The sequence below is a fragment of the Hyaena hyaena genome, unplaced genomic scaffold (assembly GCF_003009895.1).
Source record: "Hyaena hyaena isolate Hyena2069 unplaced genomic scaffold, ASM300989v1 scaffold_87, whole genome shotgun sequence".
Classification (NCBI taxonomy): domain Eukaryota; kingdom Metazoa; phylum Chordata; class Mammalia; order Carnivora; family Hyaenidae; genus Hyaena; species Hyaena hyaena.
Genome location: NW_024080718.1, coordinates 310720 through 329263, shown reverse-complemented (window position 1 = coordinate 329263; position 18544 = coordinate 310720). Strand labels below are relative to the sequence as shown.

The following is an 18544-nucleotide window of genomic DNA, read 5'->3' as shown; positions in this document are numbered from 1 at the left end:
TGACCTGAGCCAAAGTTGGATACTTAATCGACTGGGCTACCCAGGCATCCCTAGTGTTTATTTTTTAGAGAGAGAGACAGCACTAGCAGGAAAGGGGCAGAGAGAGAGGGAAACACAGAATCTGAAGCAGGCTCCAGGCTCTGAGCTGTCAGCACAGAGCCAGGCATGGGGCTCGAACTCACAAACTGTGAGATCATGACCTGAGCCAAAGTCAGAGACTTAACCAACTAAGCTTCTGTCACATGATTTTTACATTTCTACTGGTGAACATTTCTGGTCCAGTTGGAGACAAGAAATCCAAGCAAAATGCTCCTAATTTATTCTATGTATATGGGTATTGTTTCTATACATTTGGGCTTGAAAAACAATGGAAAACAAAGCTAAATACTTTACCCAATAAAAACAACATAGCCTGATTAAGATATCAGTTACTAAAGCATTGTAATTGCTTAAAAGTCATAATACTGTATTTCAGAATGTAATAGTTTGAATAAAACACTCTTTGAGAAGGATTTTCAGTATAACACATTCCTTTTTAATTTTTTTTTTAATGTTTTTATTTTATTTTTGAGAGGGTAAGAGACAGAGCACAAGCCCGGCGGGGGGTGGGGGCGGTGGCAGAGAGAGGGAGATACAGAATCCAAAGCAGGTTCTAGGCTCAGCTGTCAGCACAGAGCCCAATGCAAGGCCAGAACCCACGAAGTGCAAGATCAAGATCTGAGCCAAAGTGGGCACCTAATTGACTGAGCTACCCAGGTGCCCCGGTATAACATTACTTTTTCTTTTTTCTTTTTTTTTTTTTTTGCCACTTCACATCGCTTACTTCTTTTAGAAGACAGTTTTATTTGTAGCTCATAAGCACCAAGCATAACTAAATCTCAAATCTCAGAGAGAAAATGAAAATTCCAAGCAGGTGCCTGGGAGCATTTGGCTTCATTAATTAGCGGGGTGTCCTTAAAGGCATATACACATAAAGTTCTTATCAAACAGCTGTCCTCAGGGATCCATGCAATGGAAATTTTATTAATCCCAATCATTCTGGGAGGAAAAAGAAGCCAGGCTAAATTAGCTAACTTAGCCTCTGAAGTCAATCTGTGTCAACCCCAAGATTAGAATTCAGAAGCTGCCAGACTGTCATCTTGAAACAGACACCCCTCTTTCCTTCCATCAAAGTGTCTATTAATGAGGCCAGGAGAAGGATACGTGCGCACACTTTGTCAACCCAAGATCTTTAAACAGACTGCTTTTTAAAAGAGTATTCCAGGTGGCATCACAGAGAATGTGGTGTCCCCAAGGGGGTTTCAATTTTGGGCCTTTTTACATATCTTTTCTGCCTTATTTCTCTTTGTTCAGTTTTTTTTTGTTCTAAGACCCATGCCTCTTTGTAGTCTGTCTTGAAGGAATGAATTTTCATTTTCACTACAGGGATATATATTTCAAATACTTAAAATGTCTTCAAGCTAAAATAAATACTTAGCCATAAATAAAATAAAATTAAATAAATAAGTAAATAAATAAATAAATAAAACCCTCTTTGAGGCTCAGAGAAAAATCTTCTGATATGTGGTGGCAAATATTTTGGGTTCTCTCAGAATGACTTTTCAACCTTGCCTTGGGCATGTTTCTTTGTTACAGAAGAATGCATTAGCTCCTGGTTCGTGGGAGGCTCACAAGCCGGCCAAGAAAGCTTTCCTCAGCAGTCCTCTGAGGTGGAATTTTCAAGGAAGGACTTGAAATAATAAACAGTGTCTTCCCTCTCATCGCCTCTAAAAAATAATTAGTTTTGTATTTTAACATTTTAAAAGGATAAGTGTTCAAAGATATGCAAAGGCTGGGGTGGGTATCTGTGTGCATGTGCAACCCCATTTTCCAAATTCCACACAAGATGCTGGGTGGCCTCTGGGTTCTTACTCGCATGGCTTCCGGTCTCTACTTACATTAGTAAGTTTGGAAGGAAGAAACAAAGGTGAATGGAGTATCCGCTAATGAATGCTTAGCAGTAATCACTGTATATGAACACACAGCCGAACAGGTGGTGTTGACACATATAACACTAAAGCTAAATGAAAGATCAGGTCTTAAAGAGGCAGTCCCAATGAACATATCCCAACATTCAAGCTTAACGTCAAAGCCATTTGGGTTTCCCATTCTGTAACCCACATGGACAGTCTGGGAAGCTCCCATGAGTTTTTGCCAGTGTCCATGAGAGTGTGCAGAGTGACTTTTACTTAAGAATTTTATCTACAAGATCACATTCCGCCCTTCCTTCCCTGACTTGCCCTGTACTTCCTTCCCTAAGGCAGCTGTCAGGTGGGGAATTGATGGGCCCTGGAGACTGAAGCTGGGTTTAGATTTTGGAGCATTCATTAACTGTGTGATCCTGAGCTAATCACTCTGCGTCCCAGTTCCCATTTGTTACCCTGGGATTAGGAATACCTGCCTCACAGGGCTGCTGTAAGAAATGAATGGGATAATGGGCTTGCTTGTAAGAAGGGTTGGATAAATCTTCATTTTCTCAGTTCTTGCCTCATGTTAATGGAACCTGAGGATAGATTACCTCTTGACTCTGGCTAGCCATGTGTGTCACTGACGTATAGGGAGCATGCTAATCAATTACACATGATTAACAATCAATTTCATGTGGATTTATCATGACTGTGTTCCTCTTTGTTAGAATTTGCTTACTGAGGATGGTAGTAAGCTCTTTGTTTTTTAAAATGCTGAGTATAATGCTGCAAAGCACAGGGATATTAATAGGACAGAAAACTGCAGCATAACCTTTTGAGAATCTGGTATTAGGGGACAGGCTTAACACTTTAACCCATTGTTTTATGGTGAGCCCTTTACCAGACTGATGAAGGCAGACTTTGTTTTGAGTGCTCCCTCTGACTCTCTGGGTCACTATCTTTGTTTTGGCATTTCCACCTCCCCACTAGCCCAATGGCAGCCCTGTTCACATCTACTATTGATTTGGTTTTCTTAGGGAAAGTTACCTTCCTTTTTCTTTTTTTCTACAAAGTAATATACATCTATTATAAGGAAAAGCCATACATATGTATATATACATACATCTGTAAAAACCATCTCTAATTACTGCTGATATCATCACCCATCTCCACATTTACTCTGAGAGACAGACCATTCCATCTCCATCCCTACTCCACTGACGATGAAGAGGATGACGTGGCCAGGTGACACTAATAAGGAACATTTATTAAGTGTTCACTATGTTCCAGATCGTTGTTCTGAATGCCTTATCTGTATCCCAGCCTTACTTTTCCTCTTAGCACTTACACCTGCCATACTGCACATTTATTTGTTTACCGTCTGTTTCTCCTCACCAGAATATAAGTGCCTTCATAGAAAGTATGTGGTCTATTTTCTCAACTGTATATCCCCAGTATATCCCAAAGAGCTTGGTACTGTAGTAGGCATTTTATTTAAAAAATTTTTTTAATGTTTATTTACTTTTGAGAATGAGAGAGACACAGAATCTAAAGCAGGCTCCAGGCTCTGAGCTGTCAGCACAGAGCCTAACATGGGGCTTGAACCCACAAACCGTGAGATGATGACCTGAGCCAAAGTCAGATGCTTAACCAACTGAGCCACCCAGGCACCCCATGTAGTAGGCATTTTAAAAATATTTACTGAATATGGGCGCCTGGGTGGCTCAGTCGATTAAGCGTCCAACTTCAGCTCAGGTCATGATCTCACGGTTCACAGTTTCTAGCCCTGTGGCGGGCTCTATGCTGATAGCTCAGAGCCTGGAACATGGTTTGTGGATTCTGTCTCCCTGTTTCTCTGCTACCCTCCCCTCCCCCATTCATTCTTTCTCCTCTCTCTCTCTCAAAAATAAATAAAACATTAAAAAAAATTTTTAATGTTTTTGAATAAATCAGTTAGTATTCATAACAATGTGGGTGAGTCTCATCCAATCTGGATTGCTTGAATACTACAGGAGGGCTGAGAAAGAGAATTTGCTCTCTCTGCCTGTCTTCAAGATGAGATACAATCATCCTCTTTGGACTTGAACTTGGGCTAGAACTTATACTATCATTGGCTCTTCCTGATTCTCAGGCTTTCAGAGTCTAGCTTGCTGTCTCATGTCTGCAGATCATGGGACTTCTCAGCCTCTGTACCGCAGGAGACAATTCCTCATAATCAATCTTTCAATCTCTCTTCTTCTAATTCTTCTATCAGTTCTTTCTCTGAAGAACTCATGCTAATACAGATGCCCAGAATGACTAAGTGAGCTTAGATTCAAATGTATGTTTGCTGACTGCCAGTCCAATCCACTTTTGCTTTGTTCTAGCACAGCCTTCTTCCTGCTTTTGTTACCTGCTTTAGTTCTCTTTCAAATGTGAAATGCAAAAGGAAGTTAATTAGTGGATTACACTCAAGGAGTTTGAGGATCTTGGTTCACCCTTTCACTTTTTAGCCTAATGAGTCCATCTGCTGGATCATTTAAATGAACACTTCTAGGGGCACCTGGGTGGCTTGGTTGGTTGAGCATCCAACTTTGGCTCAGGTCATGACCTCATGATTCATGGGTTTGAGCCCTGCATCAGGCTCTGTGCCAACAGCTCACAGTCTGGAGCCTGCTTCAGACTTATTCTGTGTCTCCCTCTCTCTCTGCCTGCTCATGCTTTGTCTGTGTCTCTCAAAAATAAATAAATGTTAAAAAAAACTTTTTTAAATTAACACTTCTAAGAAGTACAGTTTGCCATTGGGGAACATGTTCAATTTTTACCTCTATTTTTGTTGAAGCAACATTAATGCCACTGACTCTAGAAGTACAAATGAACAAGTAATAAACTGCTTAAGTGCTGTGTGTTGTTAGGGAGGCATTAACATTTACAGATCTTTGTTAGAAAATGGTTGCCCTCAAACTACAGTAATAGAGACAAAATGACAGAAAGGCAAGACCTGGACTTAACATTCTACTCCATTACTCATTGTGCAACCTGGGCCAAGCCTCTCTGAGCCTTAGTTTCCTTATCTGTAAAATGGGGGAAATGATAGTAATGACCTCAGACAGATGCTATGAGGATCACAGATGCTATGAGGATCACACGATTTAATGCAAGTAATGTGCTTATTAGCACAATAACCAGCATATACATACTGAGCAAGCAGTAAAGGCTGGCTACTCTGACAGGCACAGCTAGTTAACTATAAATCTCTCTCCCCCTCTCTCAAAGAAACAGAATCCCCAATTTGTAACTGGTTAGCAATGAGCTGGCCGCCTAAAGACTAACTCCCTGACTTCCCTACAGCCCGCTGGAATCCTGTTCTAAGTTCTGGCCAATGAAAGATTACGTGAAAATTTGACATGGGACTTTCATTAAGTCTCCCTGGGAGATAGGAGGCCTCCCCTTTTTTCCTTTCTCCATTTGAGGAATACCTGTGTAATGGCTGGGGCTCTAGCAACTACCATAAATATAACGACAAAGATTATAATTAGATTTCCCAGGACAGTGGGTTAGGAGAAGCCTCATTCTTGGATGGCTTTATGCAACCTCCACACCAACACTGGGCTGCCAACCAGAGGACAGAATTCTTTCATGTGAGAGAGATTATAAACTTCTATTTTGCTTACACCATTGGTTTGAGTATCTTTGCTCCTCAAGGCCAAACTAATTTAACTGCTTTGGCTGGCCTTTGTGGTGGTGTAAGAATCCAAACGGAGGCTCAAAACCATTTTAAAGCCATGTTTCTGCAAATAAAGGGAAGGCTGAGGAAAAAATATGGAAAAGGAGATACATGTCCTCAAAGACTTTCCTCCCCTTCCAGATAGCACTCTGAGGCCACCATCCTCTGCCCCTTGCTCAGAATTCCAGGACTTCATGCCTGACACACACAACCTAAACTCAAAGGATGTGATAAAACACAGTTCACTCTAAGCCACAAATGATCATAAGGCATCTCGTTCTACTCTTTCTGGGTGTCTGTATTTTACTTAAGACAAACTCTTCTCATAGAATGTTTGGAATAACCAAGACGCCTCTGGGACAAATATCACTGGGAATCAAGTCCACACATGAGGCTGCTGCTCACCACTAAGGTTGACTGTAAGGTTAAAGTGAAGCTGGTATAAGGAAGTTAATGTACTTCTCAAGATACTTTCGACTTCCAAGGAGTATGAGGGAATGAAAAAAAGGGAGGAATGAATATTTGTCTAAAAAGGCACTTAAGGGATGCCTGAGTGGCTCTGTTGGTTAAGCGCCTGACTTCAGCTCAGGTCATGATCTCATGGTTTGTGGGTTCAAGCCCCACACTGGGCTCTGTGCTGACAGCTCAGAGCCTGGAGTCTGCTTCAGATGCTATGTGTCTCCCTCTCTCTCTGCCCCTCCCCTGCTCATGCTCTCTTAAAACTGAATACACATTAAAAAAATTTTTTTAAAAAGGCACTTAAATAGTATCCTCAATTTCTTAAGGCTACATATTTTATACCTGTTGCTTCAGTGATCATTATTACATCATCAGTTGTACACAATTCCATGCACCACGCAACTCGGGTCATCTGTACATGACCAGTCAGTCTGGCTGCACAAGGACCCTCAACCACATTCCTCCCAATCCCTGGCCCACTTTTCAAACACTCCTCAGCTTTTCTTTTTATTTTTTATTTTTTAAATATTTTTATTTATTTCTAGGAGAGAGAGAGACAGCATGAGCAGGGGAGGGTCAGAGAGAGAGGGAGATACAGACTCAGAAACAGGCTCCAGGCTCTGAGCTGGCAGTCAGCACAGAGCCCGACGCGGGGCTCGAACCACGAACCGCGAGATCATGACCTAAGCGAAAGTCGGACGCTTAACCGACTAAGCCACCCAGGCGCCCCAACAGCTTTTCTTTTTAAATACAAACTCATTATGTGTAATAAACAGATTTTATCTGAACAAGACAGAATTTGTGTATCTGAATTTAAAGTTCAGGAGAGACCAAATACCATCTTCTTTCATAGTAAACATTGTGTGTGTGTGTGCGTGTGTGTGTTTAAGTAATGTGAAGGTCTTTCCCTATGGAACAAGACCTCTGACCTTGGATGAGCATGGTCTCTGGTTAAGATAAAGATTTTTCCCAAGAGTTCAAAGTGACCTACAGACTACCTAATTAAAACTTCAACCCCTCTATCCCTTACTTCCTTAACTGACTTTGAGAGGTTAAACAACTCTGACAGGGTCATTCAAACTCCAGCAGCCTCTTCTAGAAGCTCCTTCAGGCTTTCAGACTTATAATGATAAGCGTTTTGAGGAGTCAGCTTACTTGATTCATCTACAAAGAGTCTGATAAATGTCTAAGCACATTTGACAGGCTGAGTCCAGGAGAAATTTCACTATACACACCCTTCACGGAGATAAAATTTTCACAACATTCTAACTGGTTTTCTTCATATTCAACAACCAAGCTTATCTTTGCCATTGTTGCTTTAATACTACTAGTTTCACACCATAACCAGCACACTCTTGTCTATGATGCTGGGACAACCAGCAGATTTATTTTTTAAAGTATTAGAGACTGATTTATATTTCTAGATAAAACAATGTCCAAGCAAAGGGAACCACAAGGAAAGTGCCATGAAGCTCTCATCTTAAAACAGTTCAATGAAAGAGGATATAGAATTTCTTCTTTGGATAGCTCAGAGGCATGATACTCACTTAAGTTTTAAATTCTAAATCTAAATTCTGAATACTAAATCTAGAAATGGTTGCTAACTTAGGTTATCAGAAATTAACAAAGCATGGGCTAATAAATGGCCTTTAACACCAAAAACTCCCTGTCATTAGGGATTTGTCATAGGATATGACCTTATAAAACGAGGCTTTTGCAAGCAAAGTTAAAAGTTCCTTAAGGAGGAACTAACAAATAGATATTGTCAATTTAATTTCTAAGTACAGGGGTAGCAAACGTGCTTATTAAAAATACAAATTTATCACACATGTACAAAAAAATTGTAAAGTGAATTTTATAAGACTAACACTCACTTTATAAAAGCTTAAAAGTACAGTGTCTTTCAATTAGCAAGTATCAATGGAGCATTAAAAACAATTTATAAAATTGCATTTCACACACACGGCTTTTTAAGAACAAATGGAATTTGTAAATCAAGAAACATATGTTAATGTTTCAGGTTTGATTTCCCTATAAATAAAAATTCAAATAACCTTCTGCAATAAAAATGCAAATATCTATAGCTAGAGCAAATTAATATTACTCATTTCTCATGTGATTCTCTCTTATGAAATAAAAACTCATCAAATTGCTCCAGAAGGAATTTTTATTTAATAATAAAAGATGTGGGCCACCGGACCAGGAGCTCTGTGCTCTAACCCCAATCTCCTCATACAGCTTGAAATCCAGCACTGCCAAGATGCCGGCTTACCACTCTTCCCTCACAGACTCTGAAGCCAAACTCATTGGAAACACGGTACTGCTGCCTATTAGAAGAAAGTTCAAAGGACCTGCCCCTACAAAGACAAGTGATACAGATATTGTGGATTAAGCCATCTCTTATGTCAAGGCCAAGGTGTTTCTCAAGAATGAATGAACGAATGAATGAATGATTGAATTCATTAAGAATGAGGCTGATAGAACCTTGATATATACAATCTCTACATTCCTGAGTTTCTAAAGAAGCTCCAAAAATCAACGCCAAAGGCCAAGGTGAGAAAGAAATGTATATGCTGGGAATCACTAGCTTCCCCATTCCTGGAGACCCTGATTTTCCACTTAATACACTTTATTCCAAACCTGAAACAAACAGGAAGATGAGGTGATGAGGGCCTACTTACAGCAGCAGAGATAAGAGACTGGATTGAGACTTTGTGAGAAAGTTCTGGACCCTCAGCACGTGGCAGACTGGCTTTGTGAAGAGATGGTTTATAAATAAGAGTCTTTCAGGACCTGAAGAGTAAAAGGAGCCTGGGAAGACCCAGTTCTTCCACAGCCTTGGGCAGTGTTTTATAGCAAGATGCACACAGTTCTTTGCTTTTATTTGATAAAGTTTTATACAGAAGAGAGAAGAGAGCATGTCTTCTTCACTTGAAGAGCTCTTTATCAAGAACTTAGGTGAGGGAGGGAAGAATAGGTTGCCAAAGGATGACCTGAAATTTTCTGTGGTATTAAGCTGGTGCTTAATAAGAATAGATAATAATAAAGAAATTTCTAATATTCCATGTCAAAAAATATTATTATCATTAAGCGTAAAAAATTCTACACAGACATATGGCTAACCCCAACTTGCAACCTCATTGTTTTTTTAAAATATAAAATAGCTTTACATTATTTAATTTCTTATGATTATAGGCAGTAACCTGAATAAAATTTAAATTCAAAAAAGCAAATTATTGCCAAGAAGAAAAACAGACACCTCCCCAAACGTTACTTTAATATATTAGGTCGGGTGGCTCAGTCTGTTAAGCATTTGATTCTTGGTTTCAGCTCAAGTCGTGATCTCATGGTTTGTAGGATGGAGTCCAATGTTGAGTCCAATGTAAGCTCCAATGCTGATAGCACGGAGCCTGCTGCGGATTCTCCCTCCCTCTCTCTCTGCCCCTCCCCCCTCACACTCATGAGTTCTCTCTCAAAATAAATAAATGGGCATTCAAAAAAAAAAAAAGAATGGCAACAATTTAAATCAAAATATTCTGGAATTAAATATATGTATAGATCTCATATAATCCAGCCACTTAAGAACATAATCTTACTGGGACACCTAAACTCTAGTTTCTTAAAGTATGCTAACTACATATACATATTCACTTGAATACAGTCTCCTCAACTGAGAGAGTGGCATAAGAATGTAGTAGTGTGCATCTAACCACTTGGATCCACTTTCAACAAGAGAAGCATCCATCAATACCATAACTTGGAATGAATTCTAATCAGAATTAAAATTCGCTTTGTTTCTGCAAAGCGAAATTCTCAGCCAAAGATTCTTGCAAAAGAAGAAATATTATGTACTTACCGTATAGAGTTCATTAAGAACCTTCATCAAATCCTCATGAAGTTGGAATGCAATCTCTTTGCTCTATAATTAAGAAAAAATTAAGAATATTTAAAAATGTAACAGAAACTGTTTCTAAATTATTTATATCTTAAAAAGTTCACTGACTGAAAATAAAAGAATGTATATAATACAACGGAAGCCAGCATAGCCCTAATATAATAAACATCTTTGACCAAGCTGCCCTTTCTTTACAATTATAGTTGACACACAATGCTACATTAGTTTCAGGTGTACAACATAGTGATTCAACATCTCTAAAGGTTATGCTATGCTCACCACAAGTGTAGCTACCATCTGTCACCTCACAATGCTATTACAATACCAATGACTATATTCCCTATGTTGTATCTTTCATTCCCCACAACTGATTCATTCCATGACTAGAAGCCTGCATCTTCCACTCTCCTTCACCCATTTTGCCCGTCCCCCTGCCTGTCTTCCACGTGGCAAACACCAGTTTGTTCTCTGCATTTATGGGTCTATTTCTGCTTTTTGTTTGTTTTGCTCTTTAGATTCCAGACATCAGTGAAACCATAAGGTATGTGTCTTTCTTTGCCTGACTTATTTCACTTAGCATAATACCCTCTTGGTCCATCCATATTGTTGCAAATAGCAAGATCTGATCCTTTTTATGGTTTAGTAATATTCCAACACACACACACACACACACACACACACCACACCACAGCACACAACACACCACACCACAACACACCACACCACATCTTTACCCATTCATCTATCAATGGACACTTGGGTTGCTTCCAGATCTCGGCTACTGTAAATGATACTACAATAAACACAGAGGTGCATAGGTCTTTTCAAATGAGTGTTTTCACTTTCTTTGGGCAAATAGCCAGTAGTGGAATTACTGGTTCATATAATTCTTTTTTTAATTTTTTAAGATGTTATTTTTAAGTAATTTCTATATCCCACATGGAGCTCGAACTCATGACCCCAAGATCAAGAGTTGCATGTGCCACCGACTGAGTCAGCCAGATGTCCCTCTCCTTTTAATATTTAGAGGAACCTCCAAATTGTTTTCCTCAGTAGCTACACCAATTAACAGTGCCACCAACAGTGCACTTTTCTCTACATCCTTGTTAACAGTTGTTATTGTCTTTTTGATTCTAGTTAAACGGCCTAAGTACTAGATGTGTGCACTATCACCACAGGCTGGATGGAGGCAAATAAGTAGAGTCTGAATGGCTCTCGCACCATCCGAATCAGACTTTATCAAGAAGTGAGAGAAGGGCACCTGCGTGGCTCAGTCAGTTAAGTGTCTGACTTCAGCTCAGGTCATGATCACAAGGTTTGTGGGTTTGAGCCCTGCGTTGGGCTCTGTGCTGACTGCCAGCTCAGAGCCTGGAGCCTGCTTCAGACTCTGTGTCTCCCTCTCTCTGACCTTCCCCTGCTCATGCTGTCTCTCTCTCTCTCTCTCAGAAATAAATTAAAAACATTAAAAAAAAAAGTGAGAGAAAAAGTAAGCAGGGTAAAGCATCGCACTTGCTCAGAAGTTGAGCTACAAAACTAAAGTCAGTAAAAGAGATGAATTCCAGCATTCTATCTCAGTACTGTCACTGACAAATCTTGCAGTGTGAGTCCTAAAAAGCTAAGTTAGAAACCAAAGCAGAAATTAACTCTCCCTTTCCAAGGTAACTATCTGACTGACTACAATTTTAACATTAAGAAGGCATTTTTCAGGGGCTCCTGGGTGGCTCAGTTGGTTGAGCGGCTGACTTTGGCTCAGGTCATGTCTCTTGGTTTGTGGGTTCAAGCCCTGCATCGGGCTCTGTGGACAGCTCAGAGCCTGGAATCTGCTTCGGATTCTGTGTCTCCTTTTCTATCTGCCCCTCCCCTGCTCATGCTCTGTCTCTCTCTTAAAAATAAACAAAACAAGAAAAAGAAAAAGGAAAAGGAAAAGAAAAAGAAAAAGAAAAGAAAGCATTTTCAAAGCAGTGCAATGGTAAGGCCACTTACAGTCCATATGCCTTTGCTTCTGCATTTATTATTATTTTTAAGTTTTTATTTGAATTCCAGTTAGTTAACATACAGTGTAATATTAGTTTCAAGTGTACAATTCAGTGAGTGATTCAACACTTCCATATATCACTCTGTGCTCAGCTGCATTTATTATTTTCATGACGATGAAAAAAGAGTTCTCTTTCATTCAATTGGTAAATAACCGGCATTTAAAACAGTCTTCCCATAGGCTAATTCTAAGAGTTTCATATAGGAGTATTTTAATCTTTTTTTTTTCCCAGCAAAATCCACAAGCTATTTAAAGGCATTCATGTATCCAAATTACTTTTCTTCCTGTTTTGAGTTCATTATGTAGTCTGCTACAGAGAATGAAAAAATGTAGCGTGGCTTATTCTACAGTTTGGATCAAGAACAACCACACCAACCGGACACCCATGTGTCTCCCACTGGACTGTCAGCATCAGGGGTAAGGGCCACATCTCTACCAGCTCTGTGACTCTGCTGTCCTGCATGGTGCTTGGTAACCAGGCCAGGACTAGTGGGAGGCGGGTGGGGCACCCACAGTTTGGTATTTAAGGTGACGTTCCCTCCTCCGCTAGACCAGGTCCTACCGGGGCACATGGTAAGCTTCCAATGAACACTTGCTAAATGAATCCATAAAGAAGCTGAAATACTGTGTCTGAGTAAGAGCTGAATTAGTTACTACATGTGCTGAAGGCCTGCCACTGGGGAGAGAGCAGAGAGGAAAGGCTCACAGGCCACTTGTAAGAAAATATTAGGACCTAGATGAAACACAGTCCATCTGCAAATGCAAGGTCACTCGGTCAGGCCTCCCTCAAAAAAGGCCAAATGTGATGAAGAAAAACTCCTAAAAGATAAAACAGTGTGGGAAGATGACATCAGAGTAGTGCTTGACTTTGGAGACATTCAAATTCATTAGTGGCCTTTGTCACTGGGTCTTTTTACATGACAGAGTGCCGCTGTTTATCACGCTCTGCCAGCTTCTAAAATCCTTAAATTGGAGTTAGGGGCTCTATGTTTCGCTGTGTCCCTGATAGGTGAAGAGGTGGGTTAAGAGTCACTCAAGAGTGAAAGGAAAGCCACAAGTGAGCAAATGAAGCCACCTGAAACTGGTTTTATTTTCCCAAAGTCTTGGTTCTTCTGACTTGTATACATTATACTGGAATCTTCTAGGGCTTCAGTTTGGTGTTATTTTAATATCAAATTTCACTCAAGGATCTGGGTCACCAATTCAGAACCCTCTAATGGGATCAAAGGCCACCAACAGACTCTGCTCAGCTGTCCACATTTCAGGTAGAAGGTCCCAAAAGAAAGCAGTTCTTGGCAAAGCCTCAGGACAATAACAACAACAGAAAGTCCCTTAGGTCCGATTAGCCCCAAACAAGAATATTTAGAATCAGAGTGAAGACTGAAGTTTGGGCTGACAGGAGTCCTCTTAAGCTAGCTCATACATCTTAGAACAAGAAAGAAGATTCTATGTATATTTCACATTTTACAAGACTTCCAGTGGTGAGGTAGAAGAAATCTGGCATCCCAAACTGCGCTCTGCCAAGCATACTCTTACATTTCTCTTTCACCTTTTCCCAGAGGCCCTGAAATATTAAAAAACTGTCTTAGAGGTAGTATTGCATAACATTTAAGAGCAAGGGCTCTGGAGTCAGAATGCCTGGGTCTTAAGTTTCAAAGACTTTGGATTCCCTTACGCCTCAGTTTCCAGATCTGTAAAATGAATATAGTCATTGTACCTATCTCATAGGGTTGATGAGAGCATTAATCAGATGACACATACATTGCATTAAGAACAATATCTAACACACAGTAAACATTCCATAATTATGATAATTATTTCTTTCCCAGACACTATTCGTAGTAGCAGCTTCCTTGAGCAAAAAGTCCTTGTCATATTTTTCCTTCTTTTGGTCTCTAAGGGCACTTGCTGCATTGACTGTCATGTAGAAAGTGCTTGGCAGACACTGGTTGATTTATTTTTATTTTTTATATTTTTTTTAATGTTTTATTTATTTCTGAGAGAGAGAGAGAGCGTGAGCAGGGGCGGGTCAGAGAGAGAGGGAGACACAGAATCTGAAGCAGGCTCCAGGCTCTGAGATAGCTGTCAGCACAGAGCCTGATGTGGGGCTCAAACCCATGAACTGTGAGACAATGACCTGAGCTGAAATTGGACGCTTAACTGACTGAGCCACCCAGGTGCCCCTGGTTGATTTATTTTTGATGTCTTTCCTCATTGCCCTGGCCATTAGATTCCCCCCAAATGGCGCCTAATTTGGAAGGGCCCCAAATATTGTGCTCCGGCCCTTGGGCTTCACTTATATCCATACTCCCTTCCACATATGCACAGTAAGTAACCTTACTTTTCTGTGTTCCATTTTAATGGGAGTCCTACTACTAGTGGTACACTATGAATTAATAAAACATCTGCTAATGGGGTGCCTGGGTGGCTCAGTTCGTTAAGTGTCTGACTCTTGATTTCAGATCAGGTCATGATCTCGCCATTTGTGAGTTCGAGCCCTGTGTTGGGCTCTGTGCTTTATTCTCTCTCTGTCCCTCACCTGCTCATGTCCTCTCTCTCCCAAAATAAACTTAAAAAAATGTGATGTGTTCTATGCACCACACCCCACCCCCAAATAAAACATTCATTAGCAAATGGACCTTTCCTCAAGCAAACATGAAAAGATATATAAAAACAACCATGAAAGAGGCCCTTAAGGATCCTGGTTCCCGTGGGGATTTTAGATTTTCGGCAAAGTTGGCAGGGAGTTTCTTTCAGGTAGGTAAAGCCATGGCTGTCCCCATGATACACCACTGAAGTTGCTACCTGTTTGCCTTAAATCACAGTCCAAATCCTCCATGGTCTAGTAAATAACTTTAAAATGAACTCTTGTCTTCCCACCACAACTTCTTTAGTCTGCAAAGGTTGTTAAAGAACTGGACTATGCTCTGAAGCCCAAAGTTCACGTGACTAATGCGTGAAGCATGAATACATGGGCTGGACACAACATCAAGTCCTCATCTTGAGTTCTGGGGGCATGGTGCTTACAGCATGGAAACAGCGATTGGATCACCTCGTGTTAGCCCCACCTCAACTTTAAACATGTCTCCAAATTATTACACGAACAGTGAAAAACAATCCTTTCTTCAAAATACTACTCTGGACCCCAAAAGAAATCATCCTAAACCAAAACATGCCTGCTGTGGCACACAGTTAGTATGCTGGCAATGTTAAAATCATGAACTGAAACCCTCCAATTAGAAAATATTTGGATTTTCAAAGCCCATCAAGATTCAATAGGTTAAATATGCCTCTGGTTTCTTTTTCATTAGAAATTTGAAAACAGTGAAGCAGACCCTTGAACAAGAACTGCTAAGAAAAATCATACCTCAGTATTAAGAAAAGCAATCAGTGTTCCCTTACAAGAGAAAAGAACAACTTAATGAAAGGATATTCATTTGAAATCAGGTCTTTTCTATGTTACTTGAGATTGGCGGATTAAAATTACTTCTGCACAGGGCAGGAGAGTCCTTTCATCTACTTCAGGTATGGAGGTGAGAACATGAAGAATTGCCTCCACTTCCCCATTGATATGAGCCCTATATAAGTTCCAGTGATGGTAAAACTTCTCAGACACTACAACAAAACCCGAAATTCTTATCCAAGGGGATGGAAAATGGTTACAGCTTCAATACAGTTGACATTTACTGACTGTCTCTGATGTGTAAACTATGAGTTGAATACCAAGACTATTTCTTTTTTTTTTTTAATGTTTATTTTTGAGACAGAGCGTGAGGGGCAGAGAGAGATGGAAGCACAGAATCTGAAGAGGCTCTAGGCTCTGAGCTGTCAGCACAGAGCCCAACATGGGGCTGGAACCCACAGACCAGGAAATCATGACCTGAGCCGAAGTTGGCTGCCAGGCCAACTGAGCCACCCAGGCGCCCCAATCAAGCCTATTTCTAACTGTTTACTATTTATTGTCACTTTGATGCTTCAGATACCTCAAACATAAGTTCAAACCATCCCAAAGTGTTTACCTTTTTCCATTATAAAAATTAATTAAGTATACTGAAGAATACTGAAAAATAGAGAGCAGAGGGACACATCACCATTACAATTTGATTTCCTTCAAGTTTGTTTATCTAAACATAGGTCTATGTGTAATCGTTCCATAATAATGAAGTATCTTTTTCTACTCTGCTTTTTTCCAATTACCATATACTTCTCCATGTATTTACATAATGTTCAGAACCAACATTATTGGATTCATAATAACTAACCAGTGGGAATGTATATTAACCATTCTTCTATTATGCTTGCCAATATCTCCACTATTTTCTATTAATCATTCCATCATTTATCTACTTATTCATTCAATTTCACCAATCTGCTTTAAGCACTCTGAACTATTACCACAAATGCCGGTCTAAAGGCATCGCTTGCATTTTACATCGTTTCCTCAAGATCAATTCCCAGACATGAAATTAGTAGGATAAAAGTATTGACATTTCTAAGACTCTTGATACACAGCAGAAGATTATTTTCTAAACAGGTTCTAATGAATTTATAGTGCTTCAGGGTAACAGTGTCACTCAAGTCTGAATCTGGCGTTCATCCCTGGATTCATTTTGTCTCCCCTAAAGGAAAAGTCACCAATCCCATCCATACTGGCTGATCTATTCTTCTGTATGCCCTTAGAATTAAAAAAATTAATAATCTAGTTATTTCCTTTCTCTGATTAAAGCCTTCCAAAGGCCTGCTATAGATTATCAGGATACAGTTCAAAATTCTTAAATTACTCATAACCTTCCCTGCCTAACTAGTCTACTTCACCTTCCACAAATTTCAAACTACATCCTTCAGCCTGGCCATAAACTGGCACCTCACATGTCCTGCTTTCAATCACATCCCTGTGTTTTTCCCAGGCTGGCCCCTCTGCCAGGACACTCCTTCCTTTTCGTACCTGGTGGAGTACTATCTGCTCTTTGAAAACTTTTTGTCTCCCAAAGAAAGAAATTATGTCCTTCCTTCTCTGTGATTTTATAATGCGTCTTTCACCACTCCCAGGTGGTAATAATTTAGGGGTTAAGAGTTCATAGTCTAAAATCAAACTGCGTATTTTCAAACCTGTTATAGTCTGTGTGTAAGTAAAATAATTTTGTGAGACCTCAGTTTTTTTAATGGCAACATGGAGACACTAGTAGTCTCTATGTCAGAGTCTTATTGGGATAGTCTTTATGAATACTTAACACAAAACGTGGCATGCAGTGGCATTAGTGATAAGCAGATGCTACCCACTAATATTACACCTATCACATTTCTTTCCCTCCTCCCAGAGTTTCTTTGAGAACAGAGACGATGTGCCTCAGGGCCTGCTCGGGTGCCTGGCAGCCCAGAGGTTCTAGAAACGCATTTGTTGAATGAATGGGCCCAGACCAGAGTCAGTAAAACATGACTTCTGCCCTCCACAGCCTCATATCTCATGGAACAGCCAGACATGCCCAACAGCTTTCTGTACAGAGCACTATAATCAGCTCTACACTGTGTGAGCCCTGGCCTTCCTGGGCTCTTCCTGGAGGGCTGCAGCCTGGCTCCTTGGAAACTCCGAGAAATAAAAGAGAGAAAGGCAGCACAAAGAGCATAATTAATACAACCACATGTGCATACACTGAGCAATCAATCAAGTGATCTATGTGGTTGGATTCAATGACCAATTCAGAGGGCTTCTGGCCTCTCACAGAGGTATTTTCAAAGTCAGTCTATTGTGATGACCTGACCTGATGCTGAGTCAGAGTGGGAATAAGAGGGAAAGAGGAAAAACAGATTAAATATTTAATAAGAAGGTTTTAAATGACTTTAGTGTCTCATGCTTGGTGAGTTTTAGATGTAAATTTTAGTTAAAAGGGTCAAGCCATACTTCCACAGTATGTGTGTTTTTAAGTTTCTGAAGCTTATGTTCACATGTCTTTATAAAACAGATTCTCGAGTCACATAAACTCTGAAGGCAGAGGCAAAAGCAACCTCCAAAACGCCTAATGGAGAAAGTTGGGATGGTCTTAATGTCCTGAACCGAGCTTCTGGATAACACATATGTGTTTCTGTACATTCCCTTCTATCCATCAAGCAACATGGTTTTGTATTTATAACAATGCACAGCTAAGCATCAATGCATGGAATTAGCCTCACAATCCATTTCATTCCTGAGGAGAAAATCAATCCATATTGTCATAGACAAAACTCCATGCCATTAGAAAATTAGGGAAAATTAAGAGTCATAAGCACACAGGAAACAGAACTTCATTTTGAAACAAGACAAAACTGAATCTTTTTTTTTTTTTTTTTTAACTTATTTCTAGGAGAGAGAGAGAGACAGCGTGAGCAGGGGAGGGTCAGAGAGAGAGGCAGTCACAGACTCTGAAACAGGCTCCAGGCTCTGAGCTGGCAGTCAGCACAGAACCCGACGTGGGGCTCGAACCCATGAACCGCGAGATCATGACCTAAGAGAAAGTCGGACGCTTAAC

At 40.2% G+C, this 18544-nt stretch overlaps 1 protein-coding gene and 1 pseudogene across 1 annotated transcript in view; one reads left to right on the top strand and one right to left on the bottom strand.

Annotated features, from left to right (window-relative positions):
* The window catches only part of SRGAP1 (SLIT-ROBO Rho GTPase activating protein 1), a 286653-nt gene that overhangs the window by 109864 nt on the left and 158245 nt on the right, over positions 1-18544 (bottom strand). Inside the window, exon 4 of the mRNA XM_039234288.1 lies at positions 9968-10030. Within this exon, the coding sequence (XP_039090219.1) occupies positions 9968-10030 (63 nt within the window). The remainder of the gene's footprint in view (positions 1-9967; positions 10031-18544) is intronic.
* Positions 8372-8915, top strand: LOC120233164 (annotated as a pseudogene).